We start from the raw sequence: 23,149 nt of genomic DNA, 5'->3' as shown, positions 1-23,149 counted from the left end.
GGTGTATGAACTGAACATGCAGGTCACACAGAGAAATGACTGCTGAACTTGCCTAAAGGTGAGATGGTCCTTTAGGGTTCCTGCTTTATGAAAGAATCTGCCAGACATTCTGCAGGACACAAAAGAAAGTGACTGACAAACTGCCAATATAGGTGAAGCTATCGTTGACATTTCCTGCTTCGTGGAAAAATCTGCTGGATACTATGGGCCTGTAGGCTGAAGATGGATGCCCCAATGGTACAGAAGAACTTTGGGTGACTATCCAGGCAGCAAGATGTCTCTGTCAATTCTAGAGTTTGGGAAGTTGCCTACAATGCACTTCCTGTTTACTTAGGTAATATTATATCCTTCCGGTATCTTTGATGAAGTTGAAGAATAAATTGTTATCATTACAGTTTTCCTTAGTTATGATAAAAGATAAAGTAGACATAAGTATCGTAACTATAATTCTTGCTTGATACCTATTTTGTTAGATGTAATTTTACTATATTAAAGTTAAAACCTTCCTTTTTATTTAGACAGAAAAGGGGAGATGATGTGGAAAGTCCTTCTGTGTATGTGTTGCTTTTATTGGTTAATGAATAAAGAAACAGCTTTGGCCTGTGATAGGACAGAATAGAGCTGGGTGGGGAAAACTAAACTGAATGCTGAGAAAAACAAGGCAGAGACAAGGAGACACCATGTAGCCTTAAGAGGGGAAAGATGGGAGCTGCCAGCTGGAACCTTGCCAGTAGGCCATGAGTCTTATGGTAAAATATAAAATAATGGAAATGGATTAATACTAGATATAAGAGCTAGCTAGCAATATGCTTAAGCTATTGGCCAAACAGTATTGCAAATAATATAGTTTCTGTGTGATTATTTCAGGAGTCTGGGCAGCTGGGAAACAAACAAGTAGCCTCCAATAACACCAAATTTCAAAACCTCAGTATGAAAATGAATATCTCATTGATTCATTATATATTGAAATGAAACTTTGGATGGAGAGTACCCAATAAAATATTGAAATTAATTTTACTTGCTTTTATTTTAATTTTTAATATGGCTACTAGAACAATTAAAATTACATGTGCATTTCATTAATTTCTATTAGACAGTGTTGGTATGCAGTATTAATACAGAATTATTACATTAAAATTTACTTACGGGTTCAAAGATGTGACTTTCAGTCCAATCACTAAGTCATCATCTAGTACACGACACCATGTCTGCTTTACAATATGTTCTGGCTCTTGAAAATTCTCTGATAACTTTTCCTCAGGGGTATGGATACTGCTTTCATCTTCATCACAGAATGGAACAAGCTCATCCTTAATGAAAAAAGTGTTAAGATAGGTGACTACAAAAAAAAATGCACTGAATGAATCAACACGTATATAAGGGAGATTAGCTTTGTTGCCTTATGACATGAAGAAATGTGCACAGCCCGAGACCAATAGACCACATGCTTCCCAAGATGGCTATGAATGCAGTCCAACACATTTGTAGATGATTATATAATGTTGATGTCAAAAGGCTGCCAAAACACTACAGAAGCATTTTTTAAATAAATTATAATACAGTATTATAATAATAAAAATAATATAATAAAGAGTTATAGATTACATATAACTTACTAAAATAAAAATTCATGAATCATAACTATATACTCAGGTCAAGAATCCTTACTGGAAGATAAGCTATCTGATATAGAGCCAGTGGGGACAAAAAAAAACAGATTTTAATAATGTTCGATAATATACACCACAAGTATAGTGAAAACAATCAATCTGGAACTTGCACTGAGCTTAAATCTAAAAGTCTGCATTAATAAAACTGATTAAATTATCCTTTATGGGTAGTTTATAGAATTCTGCTGAAATTTTATGGTACTGTGTAGCCTATTCTCATGTCATTACTATAAACACAGGACTATAATAACAATAGAAACCACAGAGTTAGGGGAAATAACTGTGTTACTATTTGAATCTTTATTTTTATGTCTAAATGCCATTTGTACACCAATCCTCACAATAACCATAGCATCCTTTGTTTGTTGTATTGTTCTCTACAATTTATAGATGAGACAAACTCTCTGAGTTACAGAGAGGCAAAGTAACTTGCCAGACATCACACAGCTACAAAGTGGCAGATCTGGGTTGAAACAGACTGATATTGTCTCTTTAAGCAAATGTTTTTCAATATTAAGAAAATCTACCATTACCCTGACTGCAATCCAGTAAGTGATATTTTCTACTATACTCTAATTTGAACAACTCGTCAACACATTGCACATTATCAACTGATTAAATGATAAAGTAGTCACATGATTAACTTTACCTCCTCATCGTTTGACGAAATATCAATGTTCCCATAAATTGAGTTTAAAAGAATCTTCCAAGAGTTTGCAATAAATTTATCCTTAAATGAGATATGCTTCTGTAATTTGTTAAGATAAACAAATGAAGCCTGCAAAATAGAAAGAAAAAAGTTACCAGAGGCAGTTCCAATTGAAACTGGACATGTCAATAATTTAGGAAGTACTTTCTGCAGATAAGCTCGGCAGAAATCACTTTCAAAGAGAAACTCTTTTGTTTTTAGATTCTGTTTCTCTTACAAAAGAAGTGCTTTGTGCTCATAGGAAGACAGGGAAGTAACTGCTGTGGACTCTACGCACCAAACTGAACATACTGATACAATAGTATCCATTTCAATGCTGAGTTAAATAATATGTATAGCTTGGAATAAAACTGAGTTCTCCCACCTAACAATAGCCAAGATCTGTTTTACGGTGGTTTTTTTTCCTAGTAAACTCAAAACAAAAAAAAACAAAAACAAAAAAAAAAAACAACCGAAAACTATTGAAGAAACTAACTTTGGCTCAGAACAGGGAATAGAGCATACATTTCTTTTATTGTGCAAGATAATTAGATTTCAGTTCCAAGGATGAAAAAAATCGTAGAATATATTTTGCTACTAAAAGTGTAAATGGTCTTGTTGAATTGACTTAAGTTGTTTTATTTTAGACAGACATGTGAGGCTGTTTAAATATTAATCTAGCTTCTAATAAAATGTTTTTCCATATTTAAAAATCTTTTGTGCTCCATTCTTTTGAACAGAACTTTTTTTCTTAATCAATGACTAGAAGTTGGAGCAGGGAGTCTGAATTATTTCTCTTACCTCATTATAAAAAGGGCGTAAAGAGTAGCTACGATTTTGAAACATCTCATGCTGGCCTCTTTCTACTGGCTTCATAGGGCTCATATTCCATTGCTCATGGACTTGGTAGCTTGTAATTTGGATATGAGTAGATGTACACATTCAAGGTGGGCTGACTGACAATGAACTCTCTGAAATTAGCACTGGCCTCTCCCGGTTCTTTCCCTCATCATGTCCTCTGTGCTCCAGGAAAAACTAGCAAATCTCTAGTTTAAAATATTGTGAAGTTTTGTTATTAAACCATAAAACTAAACCAAGCTCACTGCAAGAAATTTAGTCAATAAAGTATTTCCCTCTTTTTCTTATACACATAATCCTGCAACCAATAGACAGATGGCTTACCTTTCCAGAATTTTCCCATATATGTTAAGGACTATTTTCTTTCATTTCCTTACAACCAGAAACCAGAACAAAAACCCACTTTAGGGACAACATACCCTGCTTGACACTGAGCCTTGCTTTAATATTCACAATAATATTAATATTATTGTGAGTCCTACTCCACAAGTCCCAAATGCCAATATTTTGGAAAAGTTTGAAGACTAAAAGTGATGTCAACACCCACAAAACTATATCCAAGTAATGGAAGCACCCTGGAAGCTGCGTAGGAGACCTAAATAATCACAAATGTCTTTTTCTACCCAGAAGGCAAGACTACCTGGTCCTCCCACACCTTCCTTGCTTGTCTTCTGTGTTTACCATCTTTTCTACATGTCCGTAAGGGATGTTTTCAGTCTTGTATGTTTTCTGAGTATTTCTTAAATTGAATCATTTTGTGCACATCAGATTTTAAAGTTGCTTATGTTGCCCCTAACAGCTGTAGATCTTTCCTTTTCAGTGACCTACAGTCCTCCATCACATGACCACAATGCTCTCTTGTTGATGAGCACTTGTGTTATGTCAACCTCTTGCTACATGTTTACAACTTTCTTCAAGGTATGAGTCTTCCACGTTTCCCTGCTGATAATTATGTTGGTGCAATGGACTCTAGTTTTAGCTCTAAGGCACTTAATCTTTCTGGGTCTACGCATCTCATCATGTATAAAATGACAAGTGGGGGAGGAATAGTTAATCTCTAAAAGACTTTCCTCTTCCCAGACGACCCTGGCTTCTGTCAAGTTGATAAAAAAAAAAAGAAAAAAAAACAAATGATCACAGGATCTGTGAGGGTATTTCCCAAAATAATAAACTAAGGGGGACAGGAGCCATTCTGGATGTGAGACAGCTTCCATCACCCCGCAGGCTAAGGGTATGATGTTAAAAGGGGAAGGAAGAATCACACTAACACAAGCATTCTCTCTCCGCTTTCCAGATACCATGAGACACCTCGTGGCTACCATGTGATGCACAGCTGTGCTCCACCACACTCCTGCTGTCACAATATTCCGCCTCATCTCAAGCCCTGAGCAACCGCAGCTGGCTAGGCAAGAATGGAACTATCTGAACCTGGGATCCAAAAGACATCCTTTTCGTAGGGCAGTGGTTCTCAACTTTCCTAACGCTGTGACCCTTTAATACAGTTCCTCACGTTGTGGTGACCCCCAACCACAAAATTATTTAGTTGTTACTTCATAACTGTAATTTTGCTACTGTTTTGAGTCATAGTGTAAATATCTGCTATGCAGGCTAACTGATAAGCAGCCCCCGTGAAAGGGTCATTCAACCACCCCAAGGGGTCGCATCCCACAGACTGAGAACCAGTGCTTAGATGCTCTATTAGGAACTCTGTCAGTAATGAAAACTAATACAGTGCAATAAAGCTGGTATATTTAGCCAAAACTAATAGTTCTCTTAAAGGAATTATTGAGAGACTCTCTTCTATGCTGGTTTGGAATGTGGTATGTATTGACCTTAAACTCTTAAGTGCTGGGGTAACAGCCATGTGCTACCATGCCTAGCTTTTGTAGAGTTTATTAATGAAACACTGAGAGTAGACCGTTACATGTCTGTTAATGTGCTATAACCTATTAGAGTCACTGCCATTCTAAGAGAGATGCTGTGGCATGCTGATTCTATAGGTCAGGCTCCTTTTAAAACTGAGCTTCTGCCAATTTCATTCATATAGCTTGTTAATCTTACCAAATCCTACTACCGAAAGTTGTCATTTCCAGACAATATACTTACATGTAACCTCACAAGAGTTCAGGTTATTAATTTTGAGGCAGTTCTTGCTTTGTTGCCTAAGCTGTCCTGGAACTGTGTATAGCCAAACTGGACTCAAACTAACAATTAGCCTGCTTCACCACCCCAAGTGCTAAAAGCACAGGCCTGTAATACCACACTCACCTTCATAATATTAATAGTTTTTACAGCAGTGCCCAAAACCTAGAGCTCTCTGAAATATCCCTTTCTTCTAAACACTGAGTTGCTTAATAACCCCTCTACGTTATTTACTTCAGTTAGAATTCGTTAATCAAAAAGCAGAAGGAGACAGCAGACAGAGACACTAACTTCCAATTGTGCTTCCAGTGCCGGAAGCACCAAATAGTAATTTTCATGTTCCTCTTCAGCAAAAGGGTCTTCAATGCAATAATCCAGGGGTTCAGTCTAATAACAGGAAAGAACAAGAAAAAAATTCTAAAATAAATTGAAAATTCAGAGGATTAAAAAATACAGTCACTATTTGTCCAAAGTGCAGTATTACATTTAAAAATGTATTTTCACCATCTGGGAATTAGGTGAGTATCACTGTGGGTCCTAAAATTTGTATACTGTATCACAAATTGGTAGGCTGTATCATTATTCTCAATAAAACTCTAGAGCAAACAACAATCATCTTGATTTTATAAAAGAAAACAATTGGGGAGATTCTGATTCTACTTAAATCTGAAACTTCAGGGAAAATTCTTTCTCTTATGATAAAGACTTCCAAGACCACTTTAAATCTTTTTTGTATTTTAAAACATTTACATTAATGTTTTCTGGGGTTGGACATGTTCAACAGCATGTATCCTCGCACGTATTTGGAGCTCAAAGCACAACCTGTGGAAGTCAGCTTCCTCCTTCTGCCATGTAGGTTCTAGGCATACAACTCAGGTCATCAGTCTGGGCAACAAAGTACCCTTACCACTGAGGCATTTCATGGTCACTTATTTCCTCTTTTGAGAAGTAGTTATACTTCCTTTTATTCCTTAATTAATGCAATATTATTTAGTGATACAAAATGAAATTTCAGAAGCAACAATAAAGTTGACTTACGGCATTCCCATCATTTGAGTGACCCTTAGATATATCACAATACAAGTTTACAAGAAAAGGATGGTCAACTTATACAACCTTTGTTGAAAAGGACAATGTACACATTTAAAGGACTGAGTCTATATACTTTTAAAGTTAAAGTATGATATCATTTAGATAGAGGATTTAGAAAAAGATAGAAACTATTTGTTTAGATAGAGGATCAAACTTTTAAGTAGTAAAATGGCTCTTAAATTATACTATATAAACAGAACTTACTGAAAAGTTTATTCTGACAAAATCTGTTACAGCAAATGAAGTCAGCTGATCTGTGTTCAGAGCGGCATCAAAAATGACCAGTAGTTGGTCAGTTCCAACTCCAACAAAGTCATTTATCAAGATTACGCTAAGTTGTTCCCACTTAGCAACAACCTGAAAGAATAAGAACATTAGAGGAGGGATGCAGAAAGGAAAAATAGGAACCAACTAGTTAGTAAGTCTCTTTGTTCCATGCAGTTATAATCTGTTAACCTCATTCTTACAAAAGACTGATGAAAGTCGTAATACAAAAGCTAAAGAAAAAGCTACTACAGGATCCAAAACCATAAGGAACTAGGACAACTTTGTAAATAGCAAGATATTTATGTCATATTTTATTAATGCTTATCTAGAGATGATCACGGTTCTGATTTCTGTATTCAAATCATATGATCTATGTACAAATTCAAATACTTCTCATAACTAAGAGTTTGGGAGGCCTAACATCTAGTATGGATAATTTAAGGATGACCCTATTTCCCATAAGCCTCAGTGGACATGCTGTTTCCAATCAGAGCAATTCTCCAAGGAATTCAGTAGCATTGGATAACTGAAAGGTACCAGTACATTTTGAAGAATTCTCAAAGTAGAATAAGCTCAAGATGAACTTAACAGCTTAACCTCAGTAGCAGTGGCACAGGCATTATTATTATCAGGGACACAAAAGGAAATGAATGGATCCGTAACAGCAGGACACCTAGAAGCATTCTACTTAAATAGAATTATTTGTTAAGTTTATAATAGAATAGGAGATGGGGAGTTTAAAGTAGATGCCTTAAAGGTCCATAGAGCTAAAAACTTTAACATCACGTGTATCAGATCACCTAAGGCAGAAGAGCTACACTTCCTACCCAGAATCCACGGTTTCTAGAGGACCCAGGAATGTGGCTTATACTTCAGAAAGAATGTAAGTAAGGCACTTCAATCTACATAATGAAATACCAATCCTGGCTCTATATGACTAATTCCCAAATGTGGTTCTTCACTTGGACAGGGAGGCAGCATATCTCAAAACCCAAATGTTCCCATACAATTATGGGGCATCATGAACTACAGAAATGAGAAACTGGCAATCAAAATTTGGTTAACATGTTCAGCTCATGTTTAGGCAGATGTGTTGGTGAGATTTGTGTGGGTGAAGCTTCTGACATTTCTAGGACATGGAAACATCAAAGAACTATGCAGAAATGTACATGCCTGTTTGTAAAGAATATCTGTCAAAAAGTACTATTTAACACAAATACAAGTGAACCAAAAATGGGAAGCACACACATAATTTTAAACTATCAGTAAAAATGTAATAGTCATTTCTCAATGTAAGTGGAAGTGTAGCTCCTAGACCCTCTGTAGATTCAAGACTGTGTAGATGTTTATTGGTTTATAATTTGTATATAATATTCAGCTAAGCATAGTGGTGCATGCCTTTAATCCTAGTACTGGGAAGGCAGAGGCAGGAGGATTTCTGAGTTCAAGGCCAGCCTGGTCTATGTAGTGAATTCCAGGACATTCAGGACTGTTACATAGAGAAACACTGTCTTGAAGAACAAAAAACAATAAAAACAAGAATGACAATAATAATTAATTTACCCATATCCTGCCATACGCTTTAAAACATCTCTAGGTTATTTATAATGTCAAATACAATATTACAGTGGCTATACTGTACTTGTTAGGGCATAGAGACAAGGAAAAAGGTTATACATGTTCAATACAAACCCTAGTTTTTGTCAAATATTTTAAATTGCAGTTGGCACAATCAGTGTTTGCAGAACACTTAGATATGGAGGGCTAACTATTTAACACAGTATGTTCAGAACACTGCCACTGCAATTCAATATAATCAACTAAGAATCAAAAGTTTTACTGAATTTTTATTAAAATATTTTTTTCAAAGACAGGCTCTTACTAGTTTGCCTTGATTTCTCCACTGTTGGCATTACAATATGGCACCATACCTAGCTCTTTACGAAGTCTGAAATCTCAGGTTGACTTGGCATTTTTAATATATTTTAATTCAGACCACTCATTTCAAATACTCCATAACTTTAAGGCTATTAGCTACATTTAACAGTAAAATTACAGAACATATGAATCTCCTCTATTGAAAACACAAATATCTGTGCCTACCTGACAATGGCCTCAAATTTGAAATTGTCACTAAACAGATTCTTGTCAAAACGTGCAGAGACAGACAATTTCCACTTGAGAGAAAGCCTAAGAGAAAATGTAGTCCTGTCACTGAACTAAATATCTCTAAGGCTTTTACGAAGGGCTAGTCTGGGAGCATGATGAGATTTTCTTTATTTACTTAAATCTATGCTTGTATGTATTTTTGTAACCTACCTCAATTCCTTCTTGGAATGAAGCAGAATATACAGATTCATACCTTCCACAAAGAAATGTTACTTTCTATATAGGGACAAAACTGTTATTAGCCGGGTGGTGGTGGCACACGCCTTTAATCCCAGCACTCAGGAGGCAGAGGCAGGTGGATCACTGTGAGTTCGAGGCCAACATGGTCTACAGAGTAAATTCCAGAATAGCTAAGGCTACACAGAGAAAACTTGTCTTGAAAAACAAAAAAGAAAGAAAGGAAGAAAAAAAGGAAGGAAGGACGGAAGGCAGGCAGGAAGGAGGGAGAGAGGGAGGGAGAGAGGGAGGGAGGGAGGAGGAGGGGGGAGGGAGGGAAGGAAGGAAGGAAGGAAGGAAGGAAGGAAGGAAGGAAGGAAGGAAGGAAGGAAGGAAGGAAAACCAATCTTTGCCAGATAGCCGGGGCACACACCTTTAATCCCAGCACTCTGTAGGCAGAGGCAAGTGAATCTCTTTGAGTTTGAGACCAGCCTGGTCTACAAAGAGAGTTCCAGGACAGCCAGAGCTGTTATACAAGAGAAACCTTGTCTTGAAATAAAAACCTGACTATTAAAGAAATAATTTTATTATTTAATAAAATACTAATTCTATTATCTAAAACCTTTCATGGAAGGTCATCAATAGTAAAGGCTTGGTATTTAATATTAGAAAATGTTTCATTCCATTTTAAATCCTACCATGTTTATTGTTTTGTCTTAACTACTAAGTATAATTGTTCAGGTATAATAACTGTACTTCTTCAAACTTAGGTATTGCAATATGATCACATTGATAAAAATAACACATAGAATAAATGACAGATAAATATAATTATAGTTATATATTTATGCTTCCAAACTCAAAGGCTTTATGACTTCAAACACCAAGGCCCCAAATCATTATCAAGTAGAATTCAGACAATTTCAAGAACAAAAATCAAAAACGAAACCAGAAAAACAATGAAACATCTACAAAGCCTAACGCTAAAAACTGACTTACGAAAACAGGAATGCTTAGAAAGTCTACGGAGAGTTGGACATGATGGTAGCACCAGGCTGTAATCCTAGGACTCGTGAAAGTAGGACCAAACTCTCCAGCTGTCTGCACTAGCTATTAAGACCCAGCCCTGTTTGAAAAAACCAAACAAAGCAAACACAGGAAAAGAAGAGCCCAAGACGACCAGCTGAATTATTGTTAAGATTAAGATCAAGCACTGTACCTTAAATTTCTTTTCTGAAACAGCACAAGCCTTGGAGTTGAATGACACGATGAAAAATTGGTTTCTTTTGCCTGAATCGAGAATCTGAACGGAACAAGGATCTACAAATGGAAGCTGGCATACTCGTACAGGAATGCCATTTTGGAACAAAATGAGCTGGTTCTTTTGTGTAAGGGCAATCAGAGCCATTTGTAGCTGATGGCCGACCATTTCAGCAGCACGAACATGCACGTGAGTTATAATACTACTATAAGCAAGAGGGATAAGGTAACTAGTGCTTAATTTTTCTTGAGTTTTAAGGTCATATGCACAAAGGCTGGAATCAGAAAATTCACAGTCTGATTCTGAAAACTTATGGGTACCAGCCGCAGGTGGTTCTGCTAGCCCCAAAAATCCTACACCAAAATTTTTGATCTCACCTACCCACTCAATGGAAGAAAGAGTAGCTGATATGTTGGTAACCTCTCCAATTTGGGAAGAGATATAGAAGAATTTGTTGAGATATTGCCAAAAAATTATAGGACCGTCAAAGATCTTTAAGCTCTCGTCCAGCACATGATCGAGTGTAAAGCTCAAATGTCTTTCAAATTTATTCAGATTGTGAAGAAACAGTATACAATAGGTGAAGTCTCTACTATTATATTTCTTATATTGTATCAAAATGCAAGGGAGGTTAATTCTAGTTTTGAAATCTGACACACATTTACAAGACAGAATTTTTAAATGTGAAGCTTTCTCCTTAATCCTTAAAAAACCCGTGGAGATCAGAACAAAGGTTCCTTTTTCTCTGTCAAATATCATCCTTTTGACATATAATGCAGATGTGTCTGTGGGCATTTCACAATCTTCAAAATAGTCTTTGGACAAATGAAAAACAAGGACTTCTCCATTATAAGACAAGAATTTTGCTTGCTCATTAAATGGCATTTCTTGGTTGCCAGCCATCCTAATACATCAAGTCTCTGTGTTGACCCCGTTCCAAATGCAAAGGGATTCCAATTGAGGCCTTTAATCCTAAGGGGGAAACAAAGAAGAAAGACTGAATGGAGCAGGCAGAGTAAAAAGCAAATTTTGTTAGAGAATTATCACCCAGGTAACCATTTTTTCATTTTAAGTAAACATATCAAAAAACTTCTTATACAATTGTGACACCATTTTGTGAAGAGACGGCCTTGCTGTGTAATAGACCTTTGCTGTCCTTGACCTCGTAACCCTTCTGCCTCTCCTCTGGAGTGCTGGAATTACAGGTATGCATTACACACCTGGTGACAAAAGCCATACTTACACAATGCAAGACTGTGACTAACTAATTCAGAAAAGAGACCTGAATGTGCTCTGAGCACGGCAAGCTTTATTTAGAATTTCTATTAAAAGTCCCTTTTATCAGGCGAGTAAAGGTGCTAACTGCACAGGACTGCACAAGCAGAAGAGGCAGACTTCAGGAAGGAAACAGCAGCCTGCTGCAGGGCTGTGCCTTGTAATCCCAGCATTCCATTGGTGAGATGGGAAGCAGAGACAAGAGAACCTCTGGAAAGCCCGCAGGCCACCTAAACCTGGAATGCATAAAACAGCAGCAGAAACTAGACTGCCCTGCAGGGTAAGAAGGCAAGAAGCAACTCCAGAAAAACTGTCCTCTGACATTCCTTTTGTGCGCCACGGCCACACACGCAAAACCACACCCCAAATTTAATTAATTTATTTTTTTAAAGATTTATTTATTTATTTATACAACTTTCTGCTTCCATGTATACCCACACACCAGAGGAGGGCGCAAGATCTCATTACAGACGGTTTGGAGCCACCATGTGGTTGCTGGGAATTGAATTCAGGACCTCTGGAAGAGCAGACAGTGCTCTTAACTGCTGAGCCATCTCTCCAGCCCCCCAAATTTAATTTAAAGGTGTCTGGGGGCTAGATGTGGTAGACTATACCTCTAATTTACTCTGGAGATAAAATCGGGAGAAGGCCAGCATAGGCCAGAGAGACTCTGAGAGCACTAAAAAAAAAAAAAATTCTGGCTCAGCGAATTTTCTACTTCCCTATGTTACAAATCTACTAAATCTAATCTGGGTTTATCTTAATATCTTTGGAATGAGATTCGGTTAATCAATGCTTTACTTGTCTTGAAACTCAGACTTCCCTAAAAATGTTGATTGCTGAATTAATTTGCTCCCCACAGCCAAGACACTTGGCTCCTGTTTCCTAAGGCCAAAGTTTGTACAGGCTACATGAAAGAAAACTCTTAAAAACAAAGCTTCCAAATCGCTGTAGAAAAAAAAACAAGCAAACAAAAAAAAGGAATACCTTTTACTTTACAATACATCCTTATGACTGGAGGAAAACTATTGCTATTCAAAATAGGGGAAAACTGAGGGTGAAGACAACTAACTATAATGAAGAGAAGAATTAAGCAACTGTGGTCAATTACTTGTGCTTATTATCTGTCTGTTTCCACACAGCACTCTATCACTTCAGGTTTACAACTATTCTCTCAAAATAACCATTCTTCTCCTTCCTTTCTGTAAATTCAGACCCCTTACTTTAATGAAGGTAAACTGTCCCAAGGTTGCAGCATGGATCCATGCTTACAATACTCATCGGCAATGCTGCCAGCCTTCGAAAAGAATCACCTTGTCTCTTGAGCCAACACTGTTAATCATACTGCCATGGTAAGCATTTCCCTATTAAGAAAAAACTGCCAGCCAGGAGGTGGTGGCGCATGCCTCTAATCCCAGCACTTGAGAGGCAGAGGGAGTTCGAGGCCAGCCTGGTCTACAAAGTGAGTTCCAGGACAGCCAGGAATGCCTATAGGAAAGCAGGGTGAGAGAAGGAGTAAAATCAACGTAATCAAAGGAACAGCCTCTTAATTCAACAGACATAGGAAAATGTTGTTCTCTCTTGTCTCAGTGGCTATGTTCATACAGAATCACCCGTTTAAATAATGACAACACATGGAATGAATTAAAAATACAAACATCACAGAATGGTATTACTGCATCTGAGTGACAGTCCTAAAATATATGAATGGGGAACAAAGTTCATGATTGGGGGATAATTAATAAGCAATTTATGAAAGAGAGGAGTGACTATAGAATTTAACTTGGCCTAGCCGGGCGGTGGTGGCGCACGCCTTTAATCCCAGCACTTGGGAGGCAGAGGCAGGCGGATCTCTGTGAGTTCAAGGCCAGCCTGGTCTACAAGAGCTAGTTCCAGGACAGACTTCAAAGCTACAGAGAAACCTTATCTCAAAAAACCAAAAAAAGAAAAGAAAAGAAAAGAAAAAGAAAGAAAGAAAAAAAATGTAACCTGGCAATAAAATGAAATTTGTATCTTTGGAAATTACATTTCTGAGCTGATTCCAGAGAAACAGAACTACTTAGAGCAGGATACCACTACTCTAAAATATATACTGTACTGCTATTTGCAATATAAAAATTACAAATTCAAATGAGTAGGAAAATAAACAGATGGAACATCACACTACAGTTAAGAGGGATGTATTGCATATCATATCATGATGGTTAAATTTTAATAAGGAATATGGGTATCAAACTAGGGGAATGGAGGCTAGGGGAGATTTTAGCTATTCAAGTAATTTTGTGAATATTTTAAAACGAGTTTTAGACAATGTGTTCAACTTTTGCAATAAAAGCATAAACATTGGAAACACTGTGGGAAAGATGCTACATGCCTTATTATGCTGAACCAGCTACAGATGAGGGATTTATGAGGAAACACTCGGGTTTTCTATTTTGGTGGAGGAGAAGGGCTGCTGGATTTACAATTTCTACAAGTAGACTTTAGTATCTGTCAATTTTTAAGAAAGGCAGCATTATGTTCAACTAAACCACCACACTAAGGTTTGTTCCAGTACTTTATAAATCTAAGTTTTACCAGCCTTGGCAAGGTTTGCATTTTGCCCTGGTAAGGACTGTGACTTGTCCCACAAGCCTGGTAGCATCTCAGGCTTTTAGCCATTCAAAATCCGATGCACTCCTGTCCCCAAGCTGTGACAACCACAAATGTCACTTATATGGCAGAAATAAGAGCCCTACCCCCACCTCGTTAGCAACAAGCAACCTTTCCTTTTAACTTTCTATAACCACTTCAACTCGAGAGTTCAAAGCCATTTTCCTTGCAAGCGTCTCACTCCACAACCAAGAGTGGTGGTAACACTTGCAGTCTCGATCAGAGAGACAGAAACAGGAGCATGTGTGAGAGTTGAGGCCAACCTGGGCTACAGACAAAGTTCCAGCCAGGCCTGTCAGCACTATAATGCAAGACACTACAACAAAAACTCTTAACAGAAGTCATCGCCGGATATAGAGAACACTCACAATCCAAACCATCCTCGACAGGTCAGGAGACAGAAACAGTTCTCCAAGGCAGCCAAATCGCCAAGTTCCAGAAGCACCTATTACTCCAAACCTCCCGCTCGCGCATTGCACGCTGGGACAGCCGGCCCAATAGCTGAGTGAAAAAAATTAGAAGGCTGAGCCTGATGGAGAAGGTTGCCAGGGGAGACCGGAGCGGGCGGAGCCTCCGTGTGGTGGAAGCGAATAACCGGCCTCTCTGCCAGGGGCTGTGTGCTCCAGGCTGCTGGGGGCAGGACAGCTGTGCCTGGAGGACGACGGAGGGCGGAGTTTCTGCTTATAGAAACAAGTGGGAGCCTAGCAGAGCACTTATTCCCGCCTCTACCCCCGGACGACAGTAGGGGATTGGACAGTATGAAGGCACTTCCTTCTACCTTCCGGTGTCACGCGACCGCCTCCTCCTCCTCCTCCTCCCTCCCTTCTTAGTCTACCTTTGGGCTGGGTTGGCTGGTGATGAGATACTTGGTTGCCGGCTGTGGAAGAGGTGACGGCTACAGCTACAATCAAGTCCGCGACTGTGACCATGGCCGAGGTGAGCAGCACCGCACCACTGCTGGGTCACCGGACCGGGAAGCTGTCTTCCTGGTCCAGGGTCCGTGCGCTCCGGTGTAGGTGCGCTGTGTTGAGAGTGAGCTGAGTAAAGATCATAAGCATCTATGGTTCTGTTGTGTCTCCCATGCAGAATAACGCTCAGAATAAAGCCAAGCTAATCTCTGAGACCCGGCGAAGATTCGAAGCTGAGTATGTGACAGGTGAGCATGCGTTCTAGGGCTTGAAGTGGGGTGTGCAGAGAGTATATCTAACTTTTGCTAGGATGTTCGGGTGTTTTTGCTGGCAGATGTTAGAGACCTTTTCAACCTTCCCTGGAAAGATGCTGTTCGTGTTTCAAGGGTTTTGCCATGCTGTGTGCTCTGCTTCAGACGGGCAGATGGTGTGCTCACTTCTTTCTTTAAAAGGTTAATGTAAGTTAGAAACCAGAATGTTTAGCATCTTGTGTTCATGGCCCTGGCGGGCTATTTGGTAAATGGCATACTGCAGTTCATGGTTCTTGTCTTGGCCTTTCACCAGAAAATAAACCTGGAAACTGTCATTGTACTTTTGCTATACGCTTTGGACATAATTTGGTAATCCAGTTCCCTTTATTTTGCTTAATTCCGCTTCTTAAAACCAAAAGAGCTATTCACAAGTACTTATCATGCTCTGTACTTGAAAGTTTCTGTAAGTCAGAGTTGATTTATTGGTTGAACATTCAGTGTCTCAGTTGTCATAGATACTTGAGTTGTCAAGTACATCTGATCAGTATTTTTTAAACATTTACAATAGTTATAAATATGGAATTTAAAAGCTCAAGTTGCCATCTGCCTTGATTGATGCTACTCTGGACCCTTCCACTAAATAGCCTATTTACATGCTCTGAGTTCCTGCTTCCATATCTGTGAAATGTAAATAAGGTCAGAGGATTAAGTAAAGAAGCATGTTTTAGATTGTCAAGTATGGAAGTAAAAACTAGTCAGTTGTCAATATAGATTTTGCCTCAGTCCTTTGGTTACTGCGAAAGGAATTAAACTTCTGACTTTAGTGCTTACCAGAAGATCCCTATACTTCTATACTGTTCTGTATTGTACATCAGTTGATGACCTAGAACAAGTAAGGAAATCTGTTCCAAATAGTACTGTCAGTAAACCTTTTCATACCTCATGGCCAGTTTTCTTCACGCACCAAACTTTGTACCAGAGAGTTGCAAAAGCACTCCACTCACTTTTACCACCGAGATCTCGCTCGTGTCTATTATCATAGCTGGTTACAGTAAGGCCATCATTGTAAAATAGTGCTCTATATGAACGTAATTCACAGCTACATGGGTTATAGTATACTAAGATGTAACTCATAACTAATGAATTGGTGATTCTATAATAGTCATTTACTTATGCTCAAGGGTTCAAGCAGAAGATAAACTATGTTATGCAATCTCCAAGGTCTTAAAGGTCATCTTGATTCAGTCTTCTCATTTTTTTTAAATGAGGGAAGCGGAGTGTAGTAAGATTAAGCAATTTCTCAGAATCCTCAGTGTTAAGAGTTTTGGCCTGGCCTTTTGGATTTCGCTTTAGTAATCTTTCAGCAACGTCGCAATGTCAGATTAAGTCCTGTCACTCCCCAGCCTGAAACCTTTCAGTGCCTTCCCACTGTGTGTATTTAGAATGAAGTTCCAGTTCTTCCCAGTGGCCTACAAATGCAAAGCCATATATTGCTTAGCTCTTGGCTACCTGTCCATCCTCACCTGTTATTACTGTCCTTGCTTAGTGCAGGTTTGACCGCCCCCTGCATTAAGAAACACACAAATAGCAAGCCAATACACACACACACACACACACACACGAAGCAAAAGTTCATTAAAAAATAGTCTAGAAACATGTGGCTGATGGATTTTCTATTTGACTTTCTTTTATAAAATGCAGCGACCCACAAAATTGACATCACACTCCAAAACATGATCCCCAGTTCGATAAATATATCTACACTGCCTCGCTTGTGTTCTTCAAACAGAGTGCGTCTGTCTGCATCTTGGGACCTTTCCATTCCTCAGGGCCTGGGTTGCTCTTCGCCAGTTACTGTGTCTGGTTGGGCCTTTTTGTTTTGTTTTGTTTTTCTCTTGTCAGGGTTTCAATGTATCTGAGAGGCCTTCACTGGTTATTAAGTAGCTTCCTGTCCTGCATACTTTCCCTCCTAGCCTGTAATTGTCCTGTTTGTTTATTGTTCCTTTCCACCTGTAGATGACAGGTGGGAATAGTTACTAGTAGCAGCCTATGGAAGTTGAAGGCAGATGCTTTATGTATTTTTCTCACCCCTCAGTACCTTGCAGTGTTCAGTACATAATCATTGAATGACTATGGCACTCCTTTAAGATATGCATCAGAAGGTCATTGGAAGACCTGCCATTCTGTGTCAACTGACCTAAGCAGCTCCCCTTTGTTACCAAAAGTCTGGCAAAGAGTAGCCTTCACAATGTTTGTCAGAAAGACAAACTGTTTTTTTTTTTCAGAGGAAGATAGTGTTTGGCATGGGGTGGCTTTTTACACTTAATACACACCCTTAGGTATAGGTGAACTGGTCTGTGAGTTATCAACACCAGAGTTGTAAACTAGACTCTATGGGCAAGGCAAGTAGAAACCATGAAAGACTTTCTCACTGGAAAGATGCCGATGTACTGTGAAGGCTTTTTTAGTTCATGTGGCTTCTCCCTTATAAGGTTGCCATTTACAAATTCACCTTGGTAAAGATGATGTGCTTCTTAGTGAATGTAATCCTAGAACCTCAAGAGGCTGAGGCAGGAGGATGTTTGAGTTCCAGATGAGTATGAACGAAAGTGAAATCCCATCATTAAAAACTATAAATAGTAGCCGGGTGGTGGTAGTGCAGGCCTTTATCGCAGCACTCAGGAGGCAGAGGCAGGCGGATCTCTGTGAGTTCGAGGCCAGCCTGGTCTACAGAGCTAGTTCTAGGACAGCGAAGGATATACAATGAAACCCTGTCTTGAAAAAACAAAAATGCGTGTGTGTGTGTGTGTGTGTGTTTAGAAAGAGATAAAATAAAAAGCAAACCTAACTTTCTGTTTAGAACATCCACTTTTGTTTTTCAGTTTCTATTGTCATTAACAATATTTTGCTTCATAAAAGGTTTAAGGCATACAAGCCATAATGATGTTTTTCCTAAAGAAAAGTATTATCCACTAGTATCTCTCTTTAGACATTCATATGAAAACAGGTTCTTGGGAATTCCAAGCTCAATTTTTTTTTGCCTGTAGGAAATATTACCAAATATGGGAAGATTTTGAACAGGCAAAAAGAGGAAAATACGGGTCCATAATTATGGTACTTTTCTCAGTCATTGTTACTGTGAGAAGTTCCATGCTGAGTCTCAAATAAGAAACATTTCCTGTTCTTTTCTTCTTTCTCTTTGTGACAATAATGTATTCAGCTCTGAAAGTACTCATTATCTGTTTAATTCTGCAAATCAAGCTGTCAGTATTAATGAATGATAGAGCCATTTTCCTAATGTGTGCACTCTAGTGGTGGCATTAGGACAGAATAAACCACTAGATAAGGTGAGCTGGATCCCAAGGACTAAGGACCAAATGAGTCCCTCCAGCACAGAGGTATTCACCTGTAATTCCAGAAACTGGGAACTGAAAGCAGGATTGGGAATTGAAAAAGGTTAGCCTTGACTACCTAGAGATTTGCCCTCCGCCCTAAACTTCTGAGACCTTTTCTCAAAGAAGCCTGAGATACCTTCAGCTTGGTGAGCAGGTTAGTACTGAGTTCAAAGCAATGTTGTGAAAAAGCTGAGCAGCTCCCAAACCTTAGAAAAGCTTGTTCTAAAACATGGTACTAGTGGGAAATTGCAGAATCTTGAAGAGCTATTTATAGCCCAGCCGTTGCTGGCACAGGCCTTTAATCCCAGAGGCGGGTGGAAATCTGTGAGTTCAAGGCCATCCTGGTCTATAAAGTGAGTTCCAAGACACCTGGGGCCCACACAGAGAAACCCTGTGTTGAAAAACCGAAACCAACCAAACAAAAGAAGGACTGACCATCTAGTAAGAGCTCTTGGGAATGGTTCCTTTAAACATGATTATGAAACCTTGGTTCCTTCCTTGTCTTGTTGTTCCCTGACCATGTTGTTATCAGTTTGGGCCTCTTACATGCTACCTGCCTCACATCCTTCCTCACCACAGGTTCAAAAGCAACTAGGCTTACTGATCACAGCCTGAACCTCTGACACTCTGAGCCAAAATAAACCTTCACTCTCTTGATCTCTGCTATTTGTTGTGGTGACAGAAAGCTGACTAACCCAGGTGGTGTTTCTTATGAACTCAGGTGGAACTTGGCCAGGTAGAGAAGGTGATCTAGGTGGGTCAGGCTGTCTGAGCAAAGGCACTGAGGCGAAAAGGTATGCATCTTGTTCGGGAAGCACTGGAAGCTTGCTGTGCACCTGGATGAAAACAATAGAAATACGGTGTAGAGAACCTGGAATGTCCGGGTGGTGCGTTATACTTCAGTATGTGTGCTCAAGGGCTTTTCTGACCTTAAAGGTAGAGGAATTTATTTAAATAAACTTAGTTGATAACAGAACAGTAAAAAAAAAAGCCAGCCTACCATCTAGAAATAATTAATAGTGGTAGATTTTCTTCTAATCTTTTGTCTATATCCTTATGAAAGCAAAGTTTAAAGACCATCCTGATTATCATTTTGTGTTACATTTTCATTGACATGATCTTATTCCCCGTTTTATAAAGTAGGTCACATTGTATAGATTTTTTCAAAAATATTTGAACCTACTAGTAAAACACAATTGTCATTTCATTTAGAGAATCCCTTTCTGCACATCGAGATTACTCTCATGTTTTTGTTAGCACAACTTTATGAAGCAGTTCAGATTACTTCCTTTAGAGTCATGTCTTGGAATCAAATTATTGTTTTCCCAAGTAAATAATTGGGGCCCGTTTGATAATATACATCAAACTTCCATCATACTTGCTGCCCCAGTTGATTTCTACTGGCCTTGTGCAATATTGTCTCCCACACCTTAGCCATGTTTAGTGTCATCATTTCTAAACTAATAGTTTTTAAGTTTGCATTTGATTGCTAGTTTGGCTAAACTTCTTTCTGTACGATTATGTTTATTTATACATACACCTTTCTTTGTTTATGTCACTGTTGCTGATTTTGGCAGCTTTTTAAACTAAAAATCACCCATTGTTTTATGGTTTTTTCAGTTGCTATTTAAGGTGATTCCTCTCACTCAGCGATATTTCTGACCTTTTCATTTTCATTTTGTTTTAGTTGAATGTTGATGATTTTAATGGACGTAGTCCCTAAAAATGAAAGGATATGCAACCATGTACTTACTATTCAGCCAGAGATCTAGATCCATTACGTTAGATGCTTCCCATGAACTGTGGCATTTGGGAGACACCTTTCCTGCCTTTTGTATTACCATTCTCTTGGTTTTCCTTAGTTTTATTGCCGAAGAAGTCTCCTCCACAAAAACTTGATTACATTTTTGTTTCTTTTTAACCTTTATATTTCCAGTGATTTGCCTGAGTTTGGGATTCCTTCATATTGTAATATAACTAATTTGGGGATGTTGTAATAGTTCCTAGGATGCATAAAGCAGTTGAAGTTCAGTTGTTGACAGGCTTGGTTTCTTACACACTGCTGCACTGAACATTGCCTATACATTTCTGAACACAAAAAGAAAAGGAGGGTCAACAGATAGAAAATATCAGTCAGACAGCAGGCATGAGTTCAAGAGATCTTTGTACGACACAGTGAGTATAGTTAATAGCAACATTGTATACCTGTAAGTTACTAAGGCAGATTTTAGGTACACTTAAAAGAAAAATGAAATGTATGGGCTGGGAGGTGATGGTGTATGCCTTTAATCCCAGCACTTGGGAGGCAGAGGCAGGCGGATCTCTGTAAATTCGAGGCTATCCTGGTCTACAAGAGCTAGTTCCAGGACAGGCTCCAAAACCACAGAGAAACCCTGTCTCGAAAAACCAAAAAAAAAAAGTATGGAAAAATATCTCTCCATTAGCTTGATTTATATGTTCTACAATGTTTACATGTGCCATAAATGTGTATAATTGTCAGTCAGATTTTGAAAAGGATTGATTTTTATCCTTATGATAGTTCTAAAGTAACCGAGTCTCTGCTTTAGAGGACATGAAATGTGGCTTTCGTCAAAGGGTTGAGTCATAAACTTAGATGAGAATGAAGAATTGGTAGACCTGCTGCTTACTTTTTAATCTTTAGTCCCAGTAATGACCCTTTAAACTACCTAGCAAATATCCTTTTACCTTTCAGTCGGTTTTAAAAATTCATCTCTCAGCCGGGCGGTGGTGGCGCACTCCTGTAATCCCAGCACTTGGGAGGCAGAGACAGGCGGATCTCTGTGAGTTCGAGGCCAGCCTGGTCTACCAAGGGAGTTCCAGGACAGGCTCCAAAGCTACAGAGAAACCCTGTCTCGAAAAACCAAAGAAAAAATAAAATAAAAATTCATCTCTCTATGTAATTTATCCCTAGTCATATACCACCCTGACCAAAAGACAACTGAGGGGAGAAATGGATTTATTTCACTTCTCAGTGTTATGGGTGAGTGGAGACAGGGACTTCAAATAGTAAGTCCCACTGTATCTACAATCAAGAGAAGAGCAAAATGCATGCGTCTGGAATCATTTGTTTGCTTGCATATGCCCCATTCCTCTCCTCTTCCATAGTTCTGGACTTCTTGTCAAGGTACTGGTGCTGCCTACAGTGGGCTGGGCCTTGTCACATCAACTAACTTGATTAAGACAGCCCTCCACAGACATGCCCACAGTTCAACCCAATGTAGACAGTCCCTCACTGAGACTCTCTCTAGATGTTTCTAGGCTATAGCAAGATGACAGTAAGTTAACCATCACAATAAAATATCTAGAAGAACCAAGTGTGGTAGCTCAGGTCTGTAATCCCAGCACTTGATGTGGACATAGGAAATCAGAAGTTGAAAGCCAGCCTCAGCTCCGTATTGTGTCTGAGGCCCTTCTGGGCTACATGGATTCCTGTCTCAAAATTAAATAAAACAACAACAATAAAAGATCTGTAGACTATTGAATAGAATCAGAATTTTCCAAAAGACTCTCTCCCCCTGCAGTCACCGCTTTACAAAGAATGAGAGGACATAAATTTGATACATTTCACTAACCAACTTAACAATGTTACAAAGTTTATGTTTGTGGAGAACTTATTCATTTACCTTTTCTAATTGCCCATGGTTCTTTTTTTCATTATACTGCTGTATATTTTCAGTGAACAAGACATTCAACGACTCAAAAACTACTTAATCATGTATGTAGCTTTAAAAATTCAAGTTCCTGGAATTAAAAAGGAAACTTAAGAAATAAACATGCAAAAAAAATCAATTCCAGCAGATTTCTTTCACAACTAGAACACAGCAGGTGAAAATCCCCTTAAGAGTTTATATTTTATCAGCACAGTGAACAAAGTTGATTGTAGACACACAGTTGAGTAACTTTGTTGTATGTGTTTGTGTGTGCGTGCGTGTATTGGTTTTCCGACCCAACAAATAGAAAATGGATACAGGAGCTTTTGCAAACACTTCTCATGTGATAAGTAATAAAAGAACTCTCAGAAAGTTCTAAAGCAACTAGATCAGAAAGGCTGGGTTCTCACATCACTAGGCAAGTATATTTGGAGTCATAATAAGCAGGTACTTAGAAACAAATTAAATTTCAGGAAGCTAAAACAACATACCTCTATGGATTAATAACCTCCCAGCAATGTGTGCAATTCTTACTTCTGCTAAATAACCCAGGGTTTAATGAGAGTAGCACAATGGAAAGTACCAGAAAAATGTTAAAACTAGGAAAAGATCATTGGAAGATCAGGGGTAATTTTAGCTGAAGTCAGTAAGTTTGGGTTTGATTTTTTTTTTCTCCAATTCAGGGTCCTTGCTG

At 38.6% G+C, this 23,149-nt stretch overlaps 2 protein-coding genes across 3 annotated transcripts in view; one reads left to right on the top strand and one right to left on the bottom strand.

Annotated features, from left to right (window-relative positions):
• The window catches only part of Fancb (FA complementation group B), a 30,269-nt gene extending 15,296 nt beyond the window's left edge, over positions 1 to 14,973 (bottom strand). Inside the window, exons 1-6 of the mRNA XM_075957020.1 lie at positions 14,599 to 14,973; positions 10,262 to 11,275; positions 6,655 to 6,807; positions 5,650 to 5,745; positions 2,320 to 2,448; positions 1,147 to 1,310 (exon numbers count right to left, since the gene is read on the bottom strand). Coding sequence (XP_075813135.1) covers positions 1,147 to 1,310; positions 2,320 to 2,448; positions 5,650 to 5,745; positions 6,655 to 6,807; positions 10,262 to 11,206 — 1,487 coding nt within the window. The 5' untranslated portion in view covers positions 11,207 to 11,275; positions 14,599 to 14,973. The remainder of the gene's footprint in view (positions 1 to 1,146; positions 1,311 to 2,319; positions 2,449 to 5,649; positions 5,746 to 6,654; positions 6,808 to 10,261; positions 11,276 to 14,598) is intronic.
• Positions 14,756 to 23,149, top strand: part of Mospd2 (motile sperm domain containing 2) — a 41,829-nt gene continuing 33,435 nt past the window's right edge. Inside the window, exons 1-2 of one of the 2 annotated variants that reach the window (XM_075957022.1) lie at positions 14,756 to 15,166; positions 15,317 to 15,386. In XM_075957022.1, the coding sequence (XP_075813137.1) occupies positions 15,158 to 15,166; positions 15,317 to 15,386 (79 nt within the window). In that variant the 5' untranslated portion in view covers positions 14,756 to 15,157. The remainder of the gene's footprint in view (positions 15,167 to 15,316; positions 15,387 to 23,149) is intronic. The other variant, XM_075957023.1, reaches the window with a different exon arrangement.

The sequence above is a fragment of the Microtus pennsylvanicus genome, chromosome X (assembly GCF_037038515.1).
Source record: "Microtus pennsylvanicus isolate mMicPen1 chromosome X, mMicPen1.hap1, whole genome shotgun sequence".
Taxonomy (NCBI): Eukaryota; Metazoa; Chordata; class Mammalia; order Rodentia; family Cricetidae; genus Microtus; species Microtus pennsylvanicus.
Note: the sequence above shows the minus strand (reverse complement) of the source record. Positions and strands in the feature narration are given on the sequence as shown.